Source organism: Plectropomus leopardus, chromosome 11 (assembly GCF_008729295.1).
Source record: "Plectropomus leopardus isolate mb chromosome 11, YSFRI_Pleo_2.0, whole genome shotgun sequence".
Lineage (NCBI taxonomy): Eukaryota > Metazoa > Chordata > Actinopteri > Perciformes > Serranidae > Plectropomus > Plectropomus leopardus.
The window spans coordinates 10,479,818-10,504,968 of record NC_056473.1 but is presented as its reverse complement, the minus strand read 5'-3'; the positions used below and the strand labels follow the sequence as shown (position 1 = coordinate 10,504,968).

General features: G+C 42.4%; 1 protein-coding gene across 1 annotated transcript; it reads right to left on the bottom strand.

The window, feature by feature from the left end:
- Positions 1–43: 43 nt before the first annotated feature.
- Positions 44–23,630, bottom strand: nuak1b (NUAK family, SNF1-like kinase, 1b). Its single transcript, XM_042496312.1, has 7 exons — positions 22,353–23,630; positions 16,409–16,529; positions 10,848–10,999; positions 9,128–9,193; positions 8,019–8,138; positions 6,150–6,282; positions 44–4,366 (listed from the first exon to the last, which is right to left on the bottom strand). Exons 1-7 carry the CDS (start codon positions 22,662–22,664, stop codon positions 3,273–3,275), a joined length of 1,998 nt encoding a protein of 665 aa, XP_042352246.1. The 5' UTR covers positions 22,665–23,630; the 3' UTR covers positions 44–3,272.
- Positions 23,631–25,151: the final 1,521 nt, after the last annotated feature.

The following is a 25,151-nucleotide window of genomic DNA, read 5'->3' as shown; positions in this document are numbered from 1 at the left end:
TAGTAAACACAAGTATCAACACAGCGTAAAAAACAAACACGTGTAACTTTCAAGATCCATTTATTTAAATTGATACAGTACTACAGAGGCATTGTGTTGAGTAGAAATACACCCGGATGGATGAATTAAGACATTTTACAGGATTTTAGGAGCTGTTATTGATTTCTTAAAAATACACGCTTTACCGCTATCTTCACAATGAGATGATGCCACTCTATTTCTGTCATATTTTTTCAGTGTGCAGCACGTTCTGAACACAACACACAGTCTAAAGCAGGCCAAAGCATGTACAGGGAGTATTCTGACAATTTAAATGGCTTGATCACCAATAAATACATGTATAAAAACACATTGATAATAATTTTTCATTATCAAAAAAAAAAAAAAAAAAAAAAAGTTCATAAAAGATACCAAAGGCACGCAACTTAATCCACCTTGGCAGTCCAGGATCACCAAAACAAAAAACAAAACAGAACAAAACTGTGGCAAAAGCCATCAATAGTAATGAGACAAAAATAATACTTAAATAACATAATAATACTAATTTATTATTATTGTCATAACAATATCCAGTCAAGTTTTCCTATGATTAGACTTTCTGCTAACTAACAGATATGCACCATGTATTTCCAGTTTGGCAGAGTTTAAGTTTCATCTTCAGATTCTTTCCATTGCTTTAATTCCTTTTTCTCCTGCATTGTTTTGGACCTCTCCTGCTTTGGTAGAGGTGGAAAGGCAGTTTTCTTCTGGTCAGTTATTGATACATTAATACAGATTCTTGCATGCTGTAGTATTCCAAATTAATTTATAAGAGGTGTTTTTGCCATTTGGAGGTTGTTAAAGGTCTTCTCTCCCAGACGTTTTGCAAAATGTGGGGAAACTGCACCAATTTCAGATCCGATTTTTCTGGGGAGAAATCCCAATACTTCGAGGAAGGAAGTATTTTCTGCCATAAGATAAAGCAATATAAAGTTTCTTACATTTTGGAAAATCAAAAACAGAAGCATAATAAAACAAAAATACTAACATAGTATAATTTTCTCACTGTAAATCCAGTTGACAATAAAATGCAATACAAAAGGCAATAAAATGCAATATAATACGCAATGGGGTCTTTCATTTGAACCAGTACCCAGGACCTTTCCTTCACACCAAAGGGACCACTGCAAACATTCAACATGTGATCTTTTTCCTTGGGGGTCATGGTTTTCCATCCACATCATTTGGTATTTTGGATGATGTCAGTCAACGTTCTCCCACTTTTTGCTGCTGTGGAAAAGTGTATAGCACTTTAAAGGTTGTGCACACACATCGACTGACCCTCAAGACAAGCTGTATCAACAGCCTCCAGCATCTCAAATAAAAACTGTAAAAGAAAACAGCCAGCACGGGGATGATTTCATTCACCGATGGGGATTCCCAAAAATCCAGAGGACTCCCATTAGTCCCTGACCTATCCATTCCCATGAATCATGCCAAAGCTTCATCACATCTTTGGTATTAAAAAAAAAAAACACTTTCCATCTACTCTTTCTACTCACTTTCTTTACTTTCACTACTCTACATTACAATTCCTTTCAAAAAATAAACCCTTGACCTTTCCTGTGTTTTGCAGGAAAGTCCTTTCAAAGCATCGCCCTTTCACACTCTTTTCTTCTTCCTCTAGCTATAAATCTCTACGCACCACTGCCTCTCGCTTACTCTCAAATGAAAACAATAGCTGGCTAATTGTGCTTGGTTGACATAATGGACTAGTATACACAGCTGGAGGGCTGAGCGCAGACCGCAGATCCCACCTGTGCTGAGTCGGGCTGATAGAGATCTCTAGCACCGACACGTCTCCAGCCTTTTGTCTGAGGAATTTGCTGTGTCATCAGCAGGCTAAGCAAACCACCTTACTTAGCTCTTTTGAGGAGCTTTGGGTGAAATATTAACTAGACTGACAACTGAAACCACCTTATGTATCTTTGGTAAAAAAAAAAAACAAAAAAACAATGAATCTCAGACTAAACAGCCTCTTTTATCAGGTAACCTAAAAAAAAATGAAACAACCATAGTTAAGAGAGCCAGGCACATTCCAGGACTGTGAGATGGTGTCTGTGCAATCTCCCTTCACTAAATGCCCCACTAGGTGAGTCCCTCCAGACCTCTGGTGCTGCCAGCAAATCTGCGCTCAAGCAAACCACCTAAACTGCTGACAAACCAAACTCTGTGCTTAAACACTGACAAAGAACACAGAGGAGGTCTTTCTGAAGCGACATATCTGTGTGTGAGTCTACTTGTGGAAGGAGCTGTGGGGGGACGAGACACTTTGATCTCAACTGTCTGAGACTGACCTTTGACCCCCTAAACTATTAAAGCTAGTCAGCTGTGTGCTGAAGGCCCTGGGTCTCTCCACATTCACAAACATTAAAAAAAAAGCACAACTGGTGACAGGTTGGCCTGGCTTTTTTCCTCCACTTTCAGGAAATGACATACATAATTTCTTTTTATTATGAATCAGAAAAGGCACTTCCTACATATTCCCTAGTATCATACACATATATAGGACATACGCTTTTATGAAGGTATATTTGCCTGCGTGTTTTACAAGCGCAGACACAGTTATATATGCCGGGTATATATATGTTTCTCATCACTGAGCAACATAATTATATATGTCAGTTCCCAGGACAGCCCAGTAACAGCCAGCGCCCACCAGTTTTGAACTAAAAGCTACAAAATATTAATAAATAATCAGCAATGTCAGTTATTATTGGAACAAGACCCTGGTTTGTTTGTTTTTTTTTTTAAGGAAGTAAAGATCACAAAAACGTGTGCTCTGTGTGAGTTTTAAGGTGCTTTTGTAAACTCAAACTCAGAATGGGTGGTGTACAAGGAGAGCCAACCAGTTTCTGGTTGTGCGTTTGTGATTCTAACTTGCCTTCTTGCTGAATATGTAAACATGTTGAACACAGCAAAGTCTATGGGTGGGTCGAGAAAGCAGACTGGGTGGCATTCTCTTGTGCCAGCTCCTCTCTCTTGTTCACTAACTGAATTTCCTCTGGCCAGAGAAGTGCACCTAAGTGTGTACATCTGTGTGTGTATGCATGTGTGAAGACGTATCATTTCCATCAAGATTTCAGCCCCATTTGGAAAACCGCTACTTCCTAAAAGGTGTATCCCAGTAACACACTGGTCGTTAATGCCACCTACAGTGTTATACATCTGTACACACAAATACACACACACAGTCAGTTCCCTCTGCTTCCTCTCTCTCTGCCACCCATCTTTTAGGTGAGGTTGCTGCTGATGTCCAGGGCTTGCTGGTACACCTGAGTCATGTCCTCCAGGTCCCCCAGCAAGGAGAAGCTGCCATTGTCCCCTGGGGAGCCTTTCGTTTTGGGGCCACGGCTGAACTTGGGTCCCTGGAGCGGCGGGGCTGCCTGGAAGCCCTTGAAGTTGGCAAGCTGCAGCAGGTTTTCAGCCGAGACGCAGGCCCTGATGTTTGGGCGGAGGTTGTGGGTGGAGGGATGCCACTCGGCCCCGCTGAGGGAGCTGGGCGAAAGGGACAGCACAGAGCTGTCCTCCCCGACAATGCTGGAGGGCCGACTCTGACTGCGGGACAGACCGGAGTCGGTTGAGGGAGGAGGCTCGCCAAGGACTCCAGCCACCGCTGCTGCTGAGGGAGGCCCACTGTAGGTGGAGTACTTGCCGTTTCGCTTCAAGATGCCCTTTCTCCCCATCACTCTCTTTGGCGGTGAGGTGGCTAGCAGAGACATACTGGCACCCCCTAAGAGCTCGGAGGACTCGCTGCGTTCTGGCGAGGAGTAGTACCCTGATTCCCGCTGCTGGTTGTTCTTCAAGATGCCTTTCTTGGGTAGAGAAGGCACCATCTTAGCTGGTGAGCCTCCTCCCAGACTTGGCTCCTCTTCCTCCTGATCTGGGCTTGAGGCTTCCTCCCCCACGTCGGCTTGTTGAGGCAACGCCACTTGGCCCAATTCCACCTCATCCAGACTGGCAGACCTTTGCTCATCAGCAACTCTGGTCTTCAGGATCCCCTTTGGTCTCTTCAGACCTGGCTTGTCCTCTGCTCCACAGTGGGTCTGTCCTGCCTCGACATTTTCCTTCTTGGACTTTTTGGGCCTCTGGCGCAGCATCTGGGGCATGGCTGCAGCCTTGGCTCCAGAACCACGTGGCTCAGTGCGGTTCTGCCAGTCGATGAAGCGGGCCAGCATGGGCGAGCCTCCGTGATCGCGTTGGGTCTCGCAGTCACACACACTGTTTTTCCAGCCCCAGTTTACCCACCAGTGGTTTGCTATGTCCTCCACTGTGGCCCGGCGCTCAGGGTTCACCATCAGCATCCAGCGGATCAGTCCACGGGCATCTAGCAACGAACACAACAGCAACAATCTGTAAGCCATCTCATACTGCACATCACATAAATATCTATTTGATAACATACACTGTTATTGGGTTGGGAAGTATATTGAAATTAGATTGAAATTGTGATTTTAGAATTGATATTAGGGATGGGAATCACAAGAGACTCTTCGATGTGATATTATCACGATATTTACATTATGATACAATATTAGTAATTTTAAATGTTCAGCAATATGCTGAGTATTGCAATAACATATGGTGCAATATATTGCAATATATGACCTTATTCCAACTTCAATTTATGTTATTATTATGTCCCCAAGTAAAACTTTAAAAAAGATCTGTTTTATCTAAAAAGATAAAGTTTCTGTGTCTCCATCTCACTTCAGTTATTTTTATTCCACCAAACTGTATCGAGTAGAATGACAAGAAATTGATTTTTTTCTCTTGCCTGATAGAGAATGTAATATTAATAGTTTATATTATGAAAAAAATGATACTTCGTATCCATGTATCAATACAGTATTGCCATGCAAAATATCGTGATACTATGCTGTAAGTTTTGTCTGTTGACCCCACTAGATTTCTTAGATTTTGGATATCCCACTATTGTAAATGTTGTCTGCATTACCATAACGTGATATAATTTTCTCAATGTAGCAGACTCTTTCTGCTGCTCTATTATTTTCCTTTATCCCCTTAGTCATTATATCCACATTACTCATTGTATAAATATTTTGTGAAAGCGCCAATCGTCAACTCAACAATATCATCAAAATATTGAGGTATTTGGTTGAAAATATTGTGAAATTTTCTCCATATCAATCAGCTCTCTGTTATTACAAGTACTCAATGGAGACATGGAGTGTGAATATTAAAGGCTGTCTAAATTAAAAAATGCTTAAACTGGCCTTGCCGATGTGGTTTTTCATAAAATAATGGAATAATTAAGGATGTAAAATGTGGTGATATAATTTTTCCAACATGCTACTTTTTTGTTTTTCACACAAGTGGCAATTATTCAATTTAGAGGCTTTTAAAAACAGTGATTTTACACCCTTAAAGTATTAGTCACTAAATATTTGATGTTATTTTTCTATTGTTCAATGTAAACCACAGTAATGCACCCTCAGTTAATTAACACAGTAACACATGGTACCGACAAAATTCACACCATGTTAGTGACTTCAGTTCTCAAAAATAAAAAACTCAAAAATAGCAATAAAAACAAACAGTTTTTCCAATTGCTATTTCGGTAGAGAAAATACATTTAAATGGCGTTTTTCACATTCCATTTCTTCCGTGAAAATGGCATTCCTAATTTGATTTTGGATTAATCAAAAATTAATATGTTAATGCGTAACAACAACTGAGTTGCATGCCAGGTTTGTGGTCCTGAGATATGGAGTTTCTTAGAAATGTCTGGACAAAAAGCATCATATGTAATGGATTATGCAGATTCGACTGTATGTGTTCACTCTGATTCATATTCCATTCATCAGTTTATAGGCAAACATCTCAAAAACTTTTGAGTATTTTCTGGAATTTACATAAAGAAGTGAGTCCTGCACAATTTATAGACAGAAAGACAGAGACAGGGGTCAACCGTTTCAGTTTCTGACAAATGGTGTACCTCACTGACTCTATCTTCATTCCTGCTGAACACAATTTACCAAGTATAGTTTATGCTATAGTTTTTTTAAAGGGCACTGGAATCAAGCATGTTTTTCTAGTGCAACAACAACAAAAAGTGGAAGAAATACAAACAGAGGTTCCAGCAGTACCTGAGGACTGAGTGGGCTCTTTGTACTCGCCGTTGCTAATCTGGCGAATGAGGTTTTTGTGGTCTCCCCCATCAAATGGCATGGTCCCATAGACCAGGGTATACAGCAGCACCCCCAGAGCCCAGCTGTCCACCTGGACAAAACAAAACAAAAAAAGGTTATAATTTAGTCCATTCTGTCTTATGCAGCACACACTCTGCCTATGAAATAAGGCATGTACATGTAGTACATGCAGCTGGCCAATAAAACAAAAAGCTGAGATATTTTAGACTGGTTGTTATGTAATGGAAATGCAGTTTCCCCGTCCTGTTTTGATTAGTGATTCATGGCATTAAAATGAATGTAGAATGAGCGCTGCTCAAATTCAGACCTGAGATGAGTTATACTCTTGTGTTTAACTTTAAGATGCACCACAATCACTTTTTCACGCAAACATCACAAGAACATCTCTGTTAAAGAGCTTGGGATGCTGCGGTGCTCCTCCAGTGTGTCTTTCATAGAAATATGACAAATGCGAGTAGTCTGGGAAATGGCTAGTTTCCACACAGATAAATCCTCCCCCCCCCCCCTTAGTCTCTCTTGCTCTGTCAAGCAGAAGCAAGCACTTTCTGACCACCGACCTAATGCAATGCGGCTTTCTGAGTAAGCGGTTACATAAGATTTTGTGTCTGGGGCATGAGGAGGTGCACAGCCACGTGGGAAGTTGTGGAAGTGGAAGAGGGTAATGAGTCCAGCAGAGATGGCAGAGTCGTGATATCCTGGCCCCTGATGACTCGCTGGAGACAAGCTGCCTCTCAGTCATCAGCAGATGACTGGTCTTGCTGTGTGTCTGTGTGTATGTGAGAGTGTGACAAAGATGGACATGTGATGTGTGTGTTGACTGTGGTTAGGGGAGGATGAGACGTCCGGAGGAATGTGCTTCTGACGGCTGAAGCTTTGAGACACAGTCTAGGAAGAGGAAATCAGATAGGGTCTGTTAAGGAGCGAGTGTACTTCCTCTAAGGATCTGGACCCACATCAAGAACGTTTCTCTCTCCTGTTGCCATTGGTCGGTTCCCGAGGGCGAGACAGGGCATGCACTATTGTTTTGTTCTATTTTCGTTGCCTGTGTTTGCTGTAATTTGTGGCCTCACCCCAACCAGGGTTCTGTAATTTCGATTGCAATCGGATTGCTGTAGTTTTTAGCACTCTGGAGTAAATTATAGTGAATTACGCTAAATTGAACGGTTGGACTTGAATATCTAAAAATGCAAGTTTTTTCCCCTCTCTGTTGCTTTGTTTTATGTAACTGATGCAATTTCAGAGACGACGCCCTTCAGAGTGAGTCTGGAATTGCCAGATAAGTGGCTTTGGGGAGACATTTTCACTCTTTCTTTCACCAAAACTATTTGACTTTGACCATGAGCGTCTCTTTGAGGCTGCGAGGGCTCATTCCGATTCCATTAAGATGAAGAGAAAGTGAGGAAAAACTATCCTCCAGTTCCTCACTTCAAAGGAGCCAGACGTGGTAGGAAGGGGAGGACAAGGGAGGGATGCAGACAGTATCTGAGCTGACCCACTGCAGAGTTGCAAGAGAGACCTCCCTTTGACTGGAGACTAACAGTAATCCCATCAAAGCAGCAGAAAATAAAGCCTATCCACTTCTTTGTGTATGGCCTATGTGGTGATAATAATCACTAGTGAGATAACAAGGATGAAAGCTATATAAGGTGAGAAATCTGGGAGGTTCGTTTCGTAGCAAATTTAACAGCTAGGGAAGACAATGATGATGGATGGATGCATAAAAGGAAAACATGTCCAGGAAATTAAGTTTGCGCACAAACAGCTGGGGTTTTAGTCATTGTCATTGTTTGGTTAAGTGGGCCTCACCTCTGGGCCACGGTAAGGTCTCCCATTGACGATTTCTGGTGAAGCGTAGAGCGGGCTGCCACAGAAGGTTTGCAGCAGCTTGTCCTTGTGGTAGAGGTTGGACAGCCCGAAATCAGCAATCTGTGGAAATAGAAGTATGTGTGGAATTTTACATCGACCATGTGATTGCTAATCCTTCACATAAAGATCAATTGAGGTGGGGTTAGGCGTGTCACAGTAACTACTTTTCTTAGACAATACGCTGTATTATAATTGAGATTAACAACATGACTGACATTTTGAGAACATTTTATGGCACTTTTATGATAGTTATATAATACCATAATAATGCAAGTACACCATGTCAAAGAGCAATGACTTTTTAATTCTTAAGAATATTCAGACATTGGAATATGACAAAAAATACTGAACAAGTGGCCGTATGTGAGAATGGAATTGGACATTGCACAGACTTTATCCTACCGGCTCCCTGGTAAAAAGTCTATGCAATGTCTGATTGAGTTTGTGTGTCAATAGAGCAGGTAACTGTCCGTATAATTAACAACAAGCAGGTGTTGGAGTGGGTGTGTTGATGACATTTCGATCATGCCCAAGGTGAAAAAATGGAGGAAAACACATCAAAGGGAGAGGAAGAAATGTCATTTACACAAAGACGACAAAAAACAATGTCAAACTGGAGAGATTAAGTCAAAGCCAAAACCATCAGACATGTTAAGGGAAAAGCAGAGACTTGGTTGTGTATGACCAAACTACAATCCGGCTACAGGACCGTGGTATAATCTACGACATGTTCTGCCACAAGTGCCACCCCTCGTCTGAATCAAACAGAATATTTCCAGTAGGTGGGAATAATTCTAACACAGTCTCACTACACTCAGTCTCACTTTTGGACTCAGGCAAGTAGGCAGGGGTGAAGAGAAATAAATAGGGAGAATGGTTGGCAAAAATGTTAGTCACGTTCATCAAGGTCAAAAAAATGATCATGTCATGATCATGAAAGGTCATGTCAATATATCATAAGATAAACTGATAACATAATTATCGTGACAGGCCTAGGTGGGGTATTACAGTCCGGTGGGTAAAGGATCACAGATCAGGGGTGAACTCACCTTAATATTACAGTTTTCATCCAGTAGCACATTTTCCAGTTTCAGATCCCTGTGCACCACTCCATTCTGGAAGACAATAATAAAAAAAACAAACTCATGATTGATGTATCTATCGATGCATTATTCACGAGAGATGGATCCAAGTCATAAACAGCGCATTGTATTAAGAGATGATTTACTCCGACAAAGCTAGCCTGCGGCTCCTGGGGGAAATCAAGGCAGCCTGTTGGTCTAGTACTCTTTAATTGGTCCTGTCCCTTCTGGGGTCTTTATGCTGACATCTGCTATAATTTTCTTCTTAAATTGACTCACATGTGTCACATAAACATGAGCCTGTAATTACCACATTGTATGAATGATGTTCTCACAGCATCTTGGGATTAAAAAACAACTATGCTGTTAATGCTTGGGTTTTAAAAAAAAAACACCCTGGAATTAACATGTGGTATGCAGGCAGACAGACAGACAGAGCCCAGATCAGATGCGGAGGAGTGACATCACCCGTCACTCCACCCCCTGGGGTTACGCTCTGCGTGGCATCTCCTATTGGTTATTGCCTGGCAGGGAGCTCGTGTTCACATGATCCTGATTGGTGGATACAAGGAAGAAATGGTTGTTTGCTTGTTGTGTCAGTGACTAACACCACCCCACCCGGTGGGAGGTTGTGCTTGGTGGTGATGACTCATCATTCATGGCTGTCTGGGACTCTCCTATCTGAGGACGATGACATCATCCCTATCTCCAGCTGGGGAGAGGATGACATGAGGGGAGCCCAGTCCAAACAAGCGCTGGGACCTTGGGGTTTTAAAGGGAGTAAGCGAGGTGTGGAAAAGGGGGTTGACATGTCATGGGTGTGGCTGGAGCTAAATCTCTAGGGAAAAGCTTTGGGGGTATCTCGGGACATCCATCAGTGTGTCAACAGATGAGGACCGAATTAATGCAGGAACTGTTTGGTGCACTGTAATCGGAGTGTAAGCCTGAATTAAACTGGCCTGTGTTCCATCTTCGCTCAGAAACAAATGACTCCCTTATACCAGCGCCAAGAAAACCATACTGTGTAGGGCCCGCAGATTAGCTGGATATATGGATGACTGTATGAGGTGCATGGTTAATGTTACAATAAGCATGCTGAGGCCTCGAAAACAAAATCTGGATGCATGTCAGAGAGGCAAAGAGAGATTTAAAAGGACAGTTCTGATTTTTTAGGGTTGTATTGGGAACCTATCCATACTCAGTGTATTACCTACAGTAGATGATGGACTGCACACCCCCAGTTTGGAGAAGCAGGCTGCAGTCTGGCAGCTAAGCAATGTACTGGTGTGGATGGATTCAGCAACAAAACATATTTTAACCCTTTGAAACCTGAGCAAATGGCTTGATGTCTTTCGAAAACACGGAAAGAAGGCAACTACTTAACTGGAAATGTCTCAAAAATCAGCAAAGAATTAATAAAAACTACAAGATTACCTAATTAGCAAAAAAGAAAAGAAAAAGACTAAATACATAAATTAACAAAAACAGTAAATTACATGACAAAAAGTGGCAATAATATATATATATATATATAAATGTAGTTTTTATATACTGTATACTATAATATACTGTCTGAGCATAAGTACCCCATACAAACTCACTTCAAAAATCTAAACTATCCCTTTAAGGTGAGCAGGAAAATGATTTTTTTCTTTCTCTATGTATGCTGAAGTATGGGTTTTCTCACCTTGTGGCAGTGGTGCACGGCGGAGACTATCTGTCTGAAGAAGTGTCGCGTCTCCCGCTCGCTCAGGCGCCGGCGCTCGCTGATGTAGTCATACAGCTCACCCTTGCTGGCGTACTCCATCACGATCACGATCTTGTCTTTGTTCTCAAACACTGAGAAATGATAAGAAAACAATCGCAGTCCATTAATATCTACTCTCAGGAAAACACATCTATATTAATGACGAGAGCAGTAGGGGAACAGCTTAAAAAGTCAATCCAGGTTCATTCGATCATCTTAAAATCACAAATGTGATTTTGACATTGTTATGTAAAGAGCAGAGTAAACCAGATAGCCCCCCCCCCCCTATTATTACACCACCTTTTAGTTTTGCAGCATGAATTCCAGTTGAGCACGTTACATCGCTACATTTCTCCCAGGGTTACATCACCCAAACCCCACCTCATGTGTCTGGCTCCTTCACAACATTGCAGGGAGAGGCTGTTAACTCAATCAGAGCCCACTCCTCAGAGACCAGAGCAGAGCAGCAAAAACAGAGAGAAAGCAGGAACCAACTCAAGGAGAGAAAGAGTTAGCTTTGCAGACGGAGGGTACACTGTAGGGTCAAGCGATGCCCTTGAAACATCACACTTCAACTTCACGTGATGTCGACACATTTCACAACTCACTCCCACATTCTCCACCTCCATACTGAGTGCCCATCTCATATAAATTATTGAACAGCAGTGCAGTGACGTGGTGCAACTTCCCCTTCAGAAAAGTAATGCAATACCCAACATGGGTAAGAGCATCCCTTTTTTTTAAGAGTATAACTAAAACTCAACTGTCTCATGTATTTCTGTATATGAATAATAATGGAAACCAAGTAATATTTATGCCACTTTTTCTTCTGTCTTCTGTTCTGGAAAAAAATGCTAGATAATTAATCAATCATCTCATTTTTGGAGGAGAAAAAAAAACCTGATTAAAATGTTTGGTTTCTTGGTGGCTTTTTGTACATTAAAAGGGAACACCACCTAAATAAAGAATTCCAATATGTTATTTCAATGGTCAACCAAAGTTCAACCAGTATTCGAGAATATGAGCTACTCTCTCTCACTCAAAGCTAGAAACCAGAGAAGAAACCCTACAATCCATTGTTCTCGCAAAGTACAAACTTGGGCAACATCCAAGCTGAAGTTTACCAACAAAAACACACCATATTTGATTTTTCTTTATGCTATTGGCTGTGTTTTGGTCAGCACCCGCTTACACGATTTTGAGCTGTTGTACATTATTTTAATGAGCAAAGATAAGCAAGACAATTGTCTTATTTTATACGCCATTTCTCTTAGCAGATGGTGCTGAGGTAACTGATGAGTCCTCTGTAGAGGCTTGCATAGCGTAGACCTGTCAAACAAACATCAATTTAATGTGGGCGCCCACGTTTTCCTGAGCAGATCCACTGGGATGCATTTAGATTGGAAGTTGTGAATATCTGCTCAGAATTATTGATTTCAGTCTTGTAATCGACTGCAGCATAGTGTCAAACTTGAGAAATTAAGTCTGGAGCTGCTGCATAGACAGTGAATGGGAGCTGGATTGTGTGGAACCACACTGTCTTATTTTTTATACCCAAATTAGCTTTACTCTGTTTTAGTGTTCTATGTCATGACAAAGAAAATGTATCCATATACCCAGAACATTTCCCTTGGGCACTCTGAGTTTCATCTTTTAGCTCAACACTTTACACTTGATAACATCATATATTTGACTTTTAGCACTCTAGTTTTCAAATTTTAGAGAGAGTTTTTAAAGTCGACTTTTATTTTAGACTGTCTTAGACCACAGGAAAACATGTATGAATTTTAAAAATGGGCATACTTCCCCTTTAACTGACAATATCACGTGAACAGTGACTTGTTTCACATCTGGTGACCGGAGAAAGTTAATGTTATTACAGTTGTACTGCTGTAATGCATTCCTATCCAACTGCAGTCACCAAACATATCATTCTGTGTCAGTATTTAGCCTTCTGGTGTATACTTTCAACTTGGCAACATACCTCCCTCCCAGCTAGCGCCTTGGCATGAAGGGAATGAAAATGGTTAGGGAGGGAGAGAAGGAGAGAGAGAAAGAGCGAGGGAGTACTGAGGAGATGACAACAACACAGTCAGCCATGTTGCTCGGTATTGTGTGGGTTGATTTTCCCACACAGCAGGGTCACCGGGGGTGAGGGCCTCTGCTTTCTGCACCCTTGAGTGAGCACCTTCATAGTTTGTCACACTACTTTCCTCACCCCCCTCCCAGGGTCTTTTTAAAGATATAATCCTCTACAAAAACACACAGTTGCTGAGTGATGGTAATGCTCCCTGATTGCGACTGTCTGGCTGCTCGGGAAGTAACAGAGGGGACGTAAGCCAAGCACCCAGGAGGGCAGGACAGATCCAGCCCTCTGATTGGTGGACAGAGTGGTGACCTGGGGTGGCATTTGTGGTGATCTGTGGTGGGGCTGTGCTTGGAGAGCCAATTCTCAGCTTGCACTCCCATTTACCTTTGACCACCGGTGGTGAAGTAATTACCTGGCTTACATAACTTTGTCTGTTTGGGCACGGTGGGTACGCCGGCCGCCACTACAGCCTGTCACTCACCAGGCTTTGTTCACAGGTCAGACCTTCACATCTGACTAATTAGCACCATTTGTCCTATTGCCTGCGACGATGACTGACAATTTTGCAATGTGCAAGCTTGAGGCAAAAACAGTATGATTACAATGTGTTATACAGAAGAGTGGTGGAGCACTCTTGATGCAGACAATGAATAAGCAAGCACTGGAAACTTTACACTCTTTGATTTTTAGTGTTTTTTTATGCGGATTACCTCAACAGGTTATTTATTGAATTTATTATTTACTGAACTAAGCTGCCATAACAAAAGACCTTCAGCGTTTAAAATAGGCTTACATCACCTTTAGGGAATGCTGTACAATGAATGCAGTAAAAATTGTGGTTCTTCCCTCACAGCAGGGCGAATGGTTTCATACAAGTTAGATGAGGAGATTGATACCACTCTCATGTCTGTATGGTAAAGCCAGTTAGGTTAGTTAAGCCTTAAGACTGGAAAAAAACTAACTTGGCTGTGTCCCAAGGAAACAAAATCTGTCTAGCAACACTTCTAAAACCCATTAATTAACATATTTTATGTTGTTTGGTTAATCTCTACAAAACATGCAAAAATGACAGTTAGTCTGAGTATTTTTTGCCTGGGGGCATGGACTCTAAATAAATCCCAAAGTTCGGCTGAGCTTACAGCTGCAGGCTGTAGCATCCTATTCACTGTACATGAGAGTGGTATTGATTAGGCTTGGGTGGTATCACAGTATTATGGTATACCAGGGTATTTAGAAATCCTGACAGTATAATTTCACTCCTCTTTCTATTAAACTGATACAGATATGCTGTATTTAGGCAATGTAGTGCACAGCATGTGCACCAGAGGTCAGTCTCTGCTGGTGACACAGGCAGCTGAGCTGAGAAAGATGGCAATATGAATGGTGGGGATAATGTTACAGGACACGTAAAAAGCCATCAGGCAACATCAGATAGAGCATCAGGAAAAAAACAGGATGTTTTCTAACTGCAAATTAGGGGTTTATTCCGACCAATTTTGGTGATTAGTGGAACAGTGCATAGACTAGCTTTAGATGAAGTCTTGATCTTGAAGTCTTTTATGGTGAGTGAACAAGGCAATTAGGCTAATCTCACTGTAGTATTTATTTTTTTCTGATTAATAAGAAAAAAAAGGTGTAAGAATGCAAGAATGTACTGTGATATGCGGTATACCCCAGTAAAATGTCAGGAAGATAAAAAGGGATTAAAAAAAATGATACTACTACTAATACTTTTGGATAACATGGATAAATATTTGCATTCACAGCATTCTTTGGGGTTGACTGTTTGTTTTAAAAGGTGGGCACTAGGGTACCAAGTTATGCCTAAAGGTACGAAAAACAAAATCCGCTTTTAAATACCTCTCACAGCATGCTGATGGATGCAGAATGTGAGGGAGTGGTAAAAAATCAATCCCCGCACACACATCTGGTTCAGCTTTGCTTCACACAAGGCAGTTAGCAGTGGTTGTTGAATAGGGTGTTGCCGGATACACAGATCTCGGGGCCTCCTATATCTCTACAGTGAGGCTGGGCGGAGGCCAGGCCACAACAGTAAACGCTGGGTTTGAGGAGAAACACCAAAGGGCCAGAGCAACGAGTCTGGTCGAGTTTGTTGGTGAAGTAGTGTGCTTATAAAGAGAGGCGGCGCACATAGGAACACCATACAGCCTCCTTTGAGTTTATAAAGCTGGTTGTTCTTTTAATCATTCTCATACATAACACTTAAGACTTGGGAGCACTTTAGCCCTCCAGCTGACTGCTGGCACGTTCCCATGACAAATAGTGATGTTTGTCACATATTCACGTTGCTGATAACGACATAGGGACTTTGACACTGAACAAAGGACAGTGGGCAAGCCAGTTTGGGCAGTGGCACACAACCGGCTGCCATTGTGTCAGGGCAGCTATCCTGAAAAGGGCACTGAAACTGTTGCTTTGTTGACACGGGCATAAAAATAGTCACGAGTCACAAATCATATGAAACCGAATCACACTGCAGCGCCTTGTGACTTCAATTGCCTGCACATAGGCCCAGACTACATTATAAGTGATGATTTATTTTGAGCAATATGTTGAAAGAATTCAATGGGAATTGTTCAACCTTTACACTCCCCATTAATTCTAATCTGTTTTCTTCCAGTAAGGTCATTCAAATAGACTCATATCAAATAAAAGGGGGGCCGTTTAAGCCTGACTTGAACGGCTTTGATATTTAGAGAGTTGCTTCCTGGGGTAGATATATTGATGTTGCTCCAGGGAAGGCTTAAGGTCTTTCCTCCCTCCTCATAGTGCTGGACCAGAGTCAGACAGGGTGCAGGCCTGGGTGACTAAAGGTCAATTCAGTGTCTCTCTAGATATACACATTTGTGCACACAGGCTCACACATAGACACAAACATACAAGGACTAATGCATGTGCAAACACGCACACATACACAAGTACAGTCTGGTTCCCAGCTGCTGTTCTCTCTAAGCATCAGCAGATGTCTGGCCCTGAGATCAAGACCAGAAAAGACAAGAGATGAGACCTCTTAGATGTGGGAGAGGCAATCCCTTAGAATACCACCGTTCTTACACACACAAACTTTCACCGCACACACACGTGCACGCACACATTCAGAGCGATCCAGACGCACACCGTCAGAGCCATCCAGACTTTTACTGGCCCAGGCAGCCAGACGGAGCAGATGAGATGAATAACATCCCAGAGCTGTAGTCCAGGTCTTATTATGACATCTGCATGTCATAACATGACAATCCTGCAGCTTGGCCACAAGTACTGAATGAACTGCGGGAGATGGGCGGGGGGGGTGGACATGTGTGTTTTTGTTTATGCGCGTTCAAGGCAAATGAGTGTGTATGATTCGTCGCATATGTCTGTGTGTATTTCCAGACATGCAGCAAACTCTCACCTTCATATATAGAGATGATGTGTGGGTGGCGGAGGGATGACATGATCTCAATCTCTCGGCGGATGTGAACCATGTCCTGCTCGTCCTTGATCTTCTCCTTCCGAATTGATTTGATAGCCACCTGGAAACAGAGCACACAGGACACTTTGATCAGCTGACTTATCACAATATGAAATTTTAATTTCACAGTGACAGACAGCTTGGGCACAACACATTTACTATTTTTTCCCACTTAAACTGATTACATAAAAATGTTGATTTAATTTGAAACGTTAAAATAAGACTGAAGCACGTTCTTTGTCTTATCAGTGAACTTTAAATTGTGCATGCAGAGTCCATACTGCACACCATGTGACATCTGTCTGTCTCGGTAAAAACATGTGAGCCAACTCAGTATGCATTGCTACATATCTTTCCCTAATAAACTCTGTGTACTTCATCAGCCTCCTTCTCCTCCCCTCTCAGGGGTCTCTGTGGAACACCCTTCAACCTCCTCGCCAGGCTTTGCTGTTAGAACAGCCTGATGAGTCAACCAAGAAGGAGGTGTCATCTTAGTCTCACACTGTGTAATTTCCTTAGCCTCTTTTCTGTATGAAGCAAAATGAAGGTGAAAAACAACCTGAAATATGATGCCCTAATAGAGGCTTGCTCTGTGGTCTTTCAGGGCCTGGGCCTACATTTAACCAGGTATTAGTCAGTGTTTGGGCTGGGTCACTCATCTGGACCCCATAAGCATCTCTAAAAGCCTGGATACAGCAGACCAAGATCAAAGAACTTGTAGGCAAAAAAGGTCAACTGCTGCGTTGTCTCGTGGCTGGTGTCTTGGCCAAAAAGTTGCACTTGAACACGTTGCAAAGACTACAGCCAACGGCCAACTAGCCAGATGATCTGCGCCTGCATGGAGGTGAAAATAACTCTCCATATCAGCAGCTGTTTGTTTTCTCATCTCACTTCTGTTTTACCTCTCATTCACTTAATTAACTGGACAATAAGAGGGATTTTAATCACAGATGGACTGCTGAATTGGCTAAAAAAAGAGTCTCAAAGAGCGGCCTGGTGGCAACGGTACGCGTCAGATGCTCACAAACGGCCCCACATTGACCAATGGCCGACCATTGGCTTGGTGTGTTGTGGCCCTGACAGAGAGACAGGACGCCAGATTCACATGGTGAAATACTGTGTTTCCATAGCAACCCTCTCACTGGAAGCAGCTAGGGACATCAAGTATCATGAAAAAGAGGTAAGTGAGGTGTTAAATGTTCATGGTCTCTGGAGGAAGGCAGGGAGGCATGGAGGTCAGAGCGCTCCTCCATAAATCATATGTCAGTATTACACAGCCGCGTTTCCTCCCCTGTCAGATAGTCCTTGAAGAGACACTACATCACTATCCAGCCTCTTATTTTTTTAGTCATTCTGATTAACAGCAGTTAATGGCCTACTTTTTAAATAGCCTGAAAAGCTGGCCTGCTGGGAGTTTTATGGAGGAATCAGGAGAATGGGCCGGGATTGAGGAAGTGATTCAGTCTACTTGCATTTCAAATGGGCCTGCTACAGGAGGTTTAGCAGTCAACAAGTACACTTGATTTGACAATTTTTCACTGTCATAGCAATGCCACGGGGGTTAAGAGTCCACCGCAACTGTACGCGTTCAAACCTCCAGCCTATGTACTCTTTAAATGAGAGGTTAGTGGCCTTTTCCAAATAAACCAATCGAGAGCACACAGTCTAGCACATGTCACTATAATTGTAGCCTAAACATTCTGGATCGAGTCCTGGTTCACTTTGATCAGGCCTCTATAGAGTCTGTTTCGCTCTGAATTCTGTTAGTTTAAACTTTTGTCCTCTACTAGCTAAGCAGTAGTATTCTGAGGAGCCCAGCTTTATTCCATTCAGCACAAACCACAGGCAGTAGCGAGTGCCAAGCTAATTACCGTGTACATCAATAAAAATAACCCCAAACCGGAATGGTTCCCTTCCAGAGCGTGCCTTGATTACATAGAATTTAAAGAAATGATACTGTAATAAACAAGACGGGGTCCAGGGGGTCCACATGCTGTGCTTGTAATTGGTCAGAGTTGTTAGTGTCTTAACACTGATGTTTTCCTTTACCTCATCCGACTCATCAACATTTTATCCCCAAAACAAGTAACATTTTTGACTTTAGAGTCACCTTCCTGGATTTAATGTAGTAATTAATTCAGGAATTCATTAATTTAAGGCAGCAACTGAGAAATTACCTCCAAAGGCAAGTTAACTTTAACTGCTGCCTTAAACCAAATGACCTTCTCTCAAAAAGAGGCATGTAATCAATCTTTAACAGCCACGATCTTCATTCCACACTGTAAGTTAACTCATTGAACGAGCCAGCTCTCCCACACCGGGCTTGAGGCAAAGCCAGGTATCTCTTGTGTATCTCCTCATGTTCCCCTGCCCTGACCCCGATGTGGATCATTAAACAGGACTGCAGATCAGCCACTTGCCAGCTGGCCGGGCTGGCTGACACAACTACGCTTGTCCTTAAGTGGATCCCTATTACTGTCACTCACAGTAAACAGGCGCTGCACTGCTGCCCACGACCGCCCCTGCCAGGTATGGGGCCGGCCTTGTCTGGGACCCCCCCTCACCCACCCTCTTGTCTGCTGTTTGAAGTGAAAGTCCATGTTTCGCTTCACTAGAGCCTAACATCTTCCTGCGCTTTCTCAGGCCATTAAAATAGATGAAGTATTCATCACAAGCTCACTCTTCTCTGCGTTTTCCAACGACCATGATCATCTGTCGTGTTGAATGTGTGTGTGTGTGTGTGTGTGTGTGTGTGTGTGTGTGTGTGTGTGTGTGTGAGTCAGAGTTAGAGGGGGATAAAGAGAGAATGAGTGGGAGGAAGAAGCCTGTCACTTTTCCAGAGAACTATATTCTCCTAACACAGCCAGGGATCATAATACCTCATCAGCGGCACCACATATAGCAGAGGAATGTCAGTGTTTTCCCCTCTCGCGTACCTCTCCAGTGAATCCATTGTTGGGGAATGATGTAATCTGGTGCTTTAAGATCATATTAATATGACTCTCTAACCCCTCTCTTGTTATGGTGGTGGGCTTCCCTGTGTTTCTGTGCTAACTGCCCACCCCCCTCCTGTCTGTGATGGATCCCCCATACAGGATATTAACCTTCCCCTTCAATCTCATTTCCTGCTGTGGATGGCCTTTCATGTGTCACTGCCCATTTTAGGCCTGGCTGTCACCACAACCTTTTCACTATCTACATGGCAAACATTAAGACACACACGGTCTCTTTCTACACAAACATGAAACAAATCTTCGAGAGGCTTGTGCACACATATCTGCACTATGATCCCTATGATCAATTGCACTCCATATAATGTTGGGTTTCTACTGAGCTGCCAAGCACTCCAACATATGGCTTTGCAGATTAAAGCAGACAGTCACTCAGTTCCACTTTCGCTGACACACTGAATGTGCCCACATATAATCAATCTCCCTCAAGTGCCTTCAGCTCATTCCACACATGTGGACACAAACAGTCGCACACAAAGATCTTTGTCAGTCTGTCTCCTCACTTACTCCCCTCTGCTCCTCTCATTTGGTTCATGGGATGAACCAGGAAAAGGTACAGGGATTACATAACAGTCAACACATGGCTGCATCTGCCATATGAACACAAGGGACTAACTTTGAGTCAGAGGTCAAGTAAACTTGGCAATGCAGTGCCAGACACACGTGGCCTGTGAGGTGGCGAGCAGTCGTGCTCTGTCTGTTCTCTGCTGGTGGAGAGGCGTTGATTCTCAAAGGACTTCCCTAAAATATACAAACTCCCACGTGAAACACAGTGGTTCAAGGAAGTCCTATACTTTACTGAGATGCTATTTAAAGTCTGAGTGCTATGCTCGGGACGTTGCAGGAGATTACAAGAGAAAGGAAGGCACTAGGCTACTGAGCTTTGACCTACAAAGAATTATTTGTGTACTGACAGGTGTTTCTATTATGTCAAACCCATTTATATCTGCAAGGGAAGGCAAAATAGCAGAAACACCTCACTGTGAAGTGCCGTACGGCTCAATAGCACTACAAACTAGGTCCCCCAAACACAGCTGAATCAACATCTTTCTAAAACATTTTTGACAAAAACAAATGTTCGTTTTTGACAAAAAACGTCATGGAGACTGGATTTGTTGCAAAACAGTTGTATTAGACAGCATTAGTTTTAGCTAGCTGTCTTTAAAGAACTGGCAGCCGAGTTTAGGTGCACTTCATGGGGGGATAACTAGATGGGCCAATCGGACACAGGCCCAGGGGCCCAAAGAGTATGGGGTACAAAATGACCAAAAGGAGGCAAAAAAATACCTTAAAGAAACATAAAACGACCAAAAAGTAAATAAAAGAGACCCAAAATGACTATAACAAGACACAAACCCACAAAAAGATGCATTATAACTACAGAGACGCAAGACAACAACCCCAAAAGAGTCTAAACAACTATAAAGTTTTTCTGTAGGAGAGACTGGGGGCCCTTTTGCATGTGTGTGCCCAGGGGCCTTTAGTCTGATAATCCAACCCTGGTGTACTTTTGTACTTTCTTGAAGATTTTTGGTTAGGAGTTGTAATTTCAAAACATCTGTACCAACAGGCTGCGCTTTAGAGCATTGTTTTAAAAACACTGCAAATGTAGAACGTTGTGTGATTGTCAAATACAGTTACTCGTTCAAACCGTCAATTTCAGAATAAAAAGAAAGTTTTCAGTAATACTCCAAAGACAAACATTTGAGCTTGTTTCTAGGGAAATAATATCTCAAACTGACTCATGTCAGATTCATTTATTTGGATTCTTCCAGTAAATATGCATTGTGAAATTTTACAATGCAAGTGAAAGTAAATTACTCACATTACACTTGCAGCCATGGTAATAATAAACAGGGAAAATATACTGAAGAGAGGAGCCAAGGAGCCAAGTGGGACAGGCCTAGAGAGAGTACCGGAGGGTTTATAGTCTTCCTATCAAGCATGCATGCATTTGCCAGGAGCTATGAAACTGTTGGGGGACATTGTTGACCTATACTAAGTTTACCCCTGGCATTCACAGGGCATGGAAAGTTCCTCATGGCCTGCCAGAATGGGCACAGGGGTCAGATTTTGCCACAGGAGGAAATATTTGCTGGTCTACAACAGCAGATGGTGAGTTTACTCTGGCAGACAGCCAAATAACTTTTTATTATTATAAAGAAACAGAAAGTGTTGGACTGACCCATGCAAACACACCCACACAACACAATAAAAACAAAACCGAAAGCATATGTGTCTAAAACATGAGTGAGCCCTAGTAGTATCTCTGGGGGACAGTTAGCTGTTTTCCATGATGCTTTTACTGGGATCGCTGGAGTCATATCAGTCACTCAGTAGCCGGATTTGCACTTTGGCATCCGGTCATGAGGCCCCACATTGGACAGGCGTGTGCAGCCACAACTCCCTGGCCCCATGGGCCCTTTTGAGTATGAGGGGAATTCCCAGGAGGGAGGACATGCACACGCCTATGAGAGCAACAAGGCACTTATTTTAGGACTAATGTTGTTTGTGTGGCTACTACAGATGTATGCATGTATAACAAGCGTCTGGCCCCACAAAAAGCTCAGGGCCACTCATATTACACAGCATTTGGCAATTTTTATCTTTATACCTGTGCTGGGCACTTTTTAACTATTGTAGTTTATATATATATTTAGGAACTGTTTGTTTTTAGGGTTGTTTTTCTAAAAGTGAGGATGTTTTTGCTGTTTATTGTTGTTATTTATTTGTATATTTTGCACCTGATAGCTCTAAAAAAAACGCTCTTTCATTCCGCTTTGCATATAGCGAAATGGTAATAAAGTTGAATTAAACTGAATTTGAATCGAATTGAATCATGACAGATGTTTACACATGTTTAAGTGGCTCACCTCTCTGCCGGAGTGTCGCTCAATGGCCTTCTTGACTTTGCCATAGGTGCCTCTTCCCAGCGTCTCCAGCAGCTCGTAGCGGTGTTTCAGGTTATGCTTGTGGTGGTGTTTCTTCACGCCCGAGTTTCTCCGTCCATCACTGCTTGCCGGGGTCCCCTCGGGTGAGTTGCCGGCAGGTAGGGATGGAGCCGGGGGTGGGGGTGGAGCTGGAGGGGAGAGGTCACCCCCCGCCGGTTTGCCCGCTGAACTTTGGCCTTTCTGGGCTTCGGGACGGGTTGCACCCCGGTGGGGCGATAAATAAACGGTTTCCATCTCACTAGGGAAGTGTTTAAACAACCTTCCCACTGTTAAATATCTCAAACTAACTACCTAAAATAAATTGATAATATAATACTTATAGGTCTAATAATAGTAATAATAAATAAATAAATTACAAGGAACAATGCGTAGCCTACTAGTCATGTCATTACATGTGGAAACTAACATTTCCAGATTGTCTTGTTTGATCAATTGGCTTTGATCAAAGAGAACAGAGATTACTCCTCCTACCTATTCATGTTATTATCGCTATATAATCAATCTAATAATGGATTAAGCACAAAAGGACGTTATCGGTCCATAATTACCTAATACGTAGTCCTGTATCATTGGATAAAAAAATTAATTCTAGTGCCAATATGTTATAATTATGTATTCAGATTCCGACAGCAGGCAGCATGCCGGAAGCCGAGCACACGTTGGCTTTAAAGATGATATATTGGCTATAATGTATATGCAAGCTCTATCCCAATAAAAGAAAATAAATCAATTGGTCTGATCTCCTCACTCCTCAATGCATGATCTAGCTGTGGTTAAATCGTTCACCTTATCTGTCCTAAACGCTGCCAACATCACCGACTCACATCTAAAAGGCGAGAAAGCTGCGACGAAACCGGCGTTTTGGATGAAGATGACCCTCATTTTGTCCACGGCCCAGGTACAGCTCCTCATTCATCTGGACTCTGTCTATTGTGCGGCTGCATGCTCCGTGCAGTGGTCGACGGTAGTAGAGGTGCGCTGTGATCGGACACTATCTCGAGCTGAGACGTTGTGGATATTGCCATGGTCGTTTTGCTGCTCCCCTTTCTTCTTCTTCGTGTGCCCTTCTTCTTGTTTCTCCCCTTTCTCTCTCTATCTTCAACGTGAGAGGCTGTGAATAAGACTTGCGAGAGGATCCGAGACCGGAGGCGGGGTTTACGCAGACCTCCTCCTTCTTCCCTGTCTTCTCTCTTCCCTTCCCTCTTTGTGCTCTCTTCTCCTCTCGCATCTCTGATGTGACTGGCGCTGAGCAGGGGCGTAGCAAGGCATCATGTACACAGAAGGGGACCCCCCCCCCCCCCCCCCCCCCCCCCCCCCCCCCCGCCCTCCCCCCCCCCCTGTCCCAGAAAACACTGTCTCCAGGAAAAAGACGACACCTTGGTTCTTCTTTACTGATGGATTTATTCATCTCAGCTGCACCTCTGTCAGCATCACCGACAGTATACACACACACACTTGCATCACACTGTAGTTCAGCGTGACCACAGATATACACAACAAAACATTACACAAACATAACATAAATGAACATACCTGGCTGGCTGCACACAGCAAAAAGTAACACTTAACAGGCAAGGCATTATTACTTTTAAACTATTAAATCTTCAGAGGGAGCGTCCCAGCTAGCAATTTTTGGTTCTTAATGCAGTGTTTTAGTATTGTTTTCAGCAGAAAGTTTTCTTTTAGTTACCAGAATGTTCTTCCTAAAGTTGGGGTAACATTCTCTATTAACACCAAAAAATGTTTTAAAAAAAGTATATTACATTACATTACATTTTCATTTAAAAAATGGTCTGTAATTGCAGTCCTCAACAACATGTTCTGAATGTTGCTTTTAAAATGTTCCTCCTTTGTTCTGAGGTAGCATTGTGGAAACGTTTTACAAAAGAACATTCTGTAATCTGTCACCTCTCCACATCACCAAAACATGCTCAGAATAATGTTACGTCTGAGTCAGCATTTAACCTCACATGAACATTATTTGAAATGATAAACATCCTCAAAATGTTCCTTGAACATTAGATTACAATGTTTTCTTTAAAACATTATTGCAACTTGTAGGTAACATTAGCCAATGTTATGGGAACGTTCCCTGCTAACTGGGTCCTCCCCTTCACTGTCACTCCCTCCTGCAAACTCACAACACCTTAGTTCTTTGTTACTGATGGATGTATTTATCTTAACTGCGCCTCAGTCAACATCACCCTCAACGACAATGTACAAAATAAACACACACTTGCATCACACATACACTTTAGTTCAGCTTGACCACAAATATACACAGCAAAACATAACACAGATAAATAAACATACCTTGCTGGCTGCACACAACCGGGAGGGAACTCTAAAATCTGCAGAGGGAGTGTTAAACTTCTGCTGCTTCACATGTCTTCTTGAAAAAATATGTTGCAACTACATGTGTCCCTGCAACATACTATGTAAACATGGTTCCTGCTTATGAATTGAAAATATTTTTTAAGTGTAATGTTCTTGCAAAAACAAATCAATATGGATGAAAACAAATCTAATACATTTTATATGTAAATAAAGATCAAATAATGACATTTATAATAATTATCGGAGTTAAACTTCACTTTCTGATCTCCACTGTGAGTCTCATTATGAATTTTTCATAGATGTAATACCACTCACAGATCTTCAAGCTACTAATCACAGTTACACACTACTTTTTACCTACTATCAAGACCATAGCCATAGAGT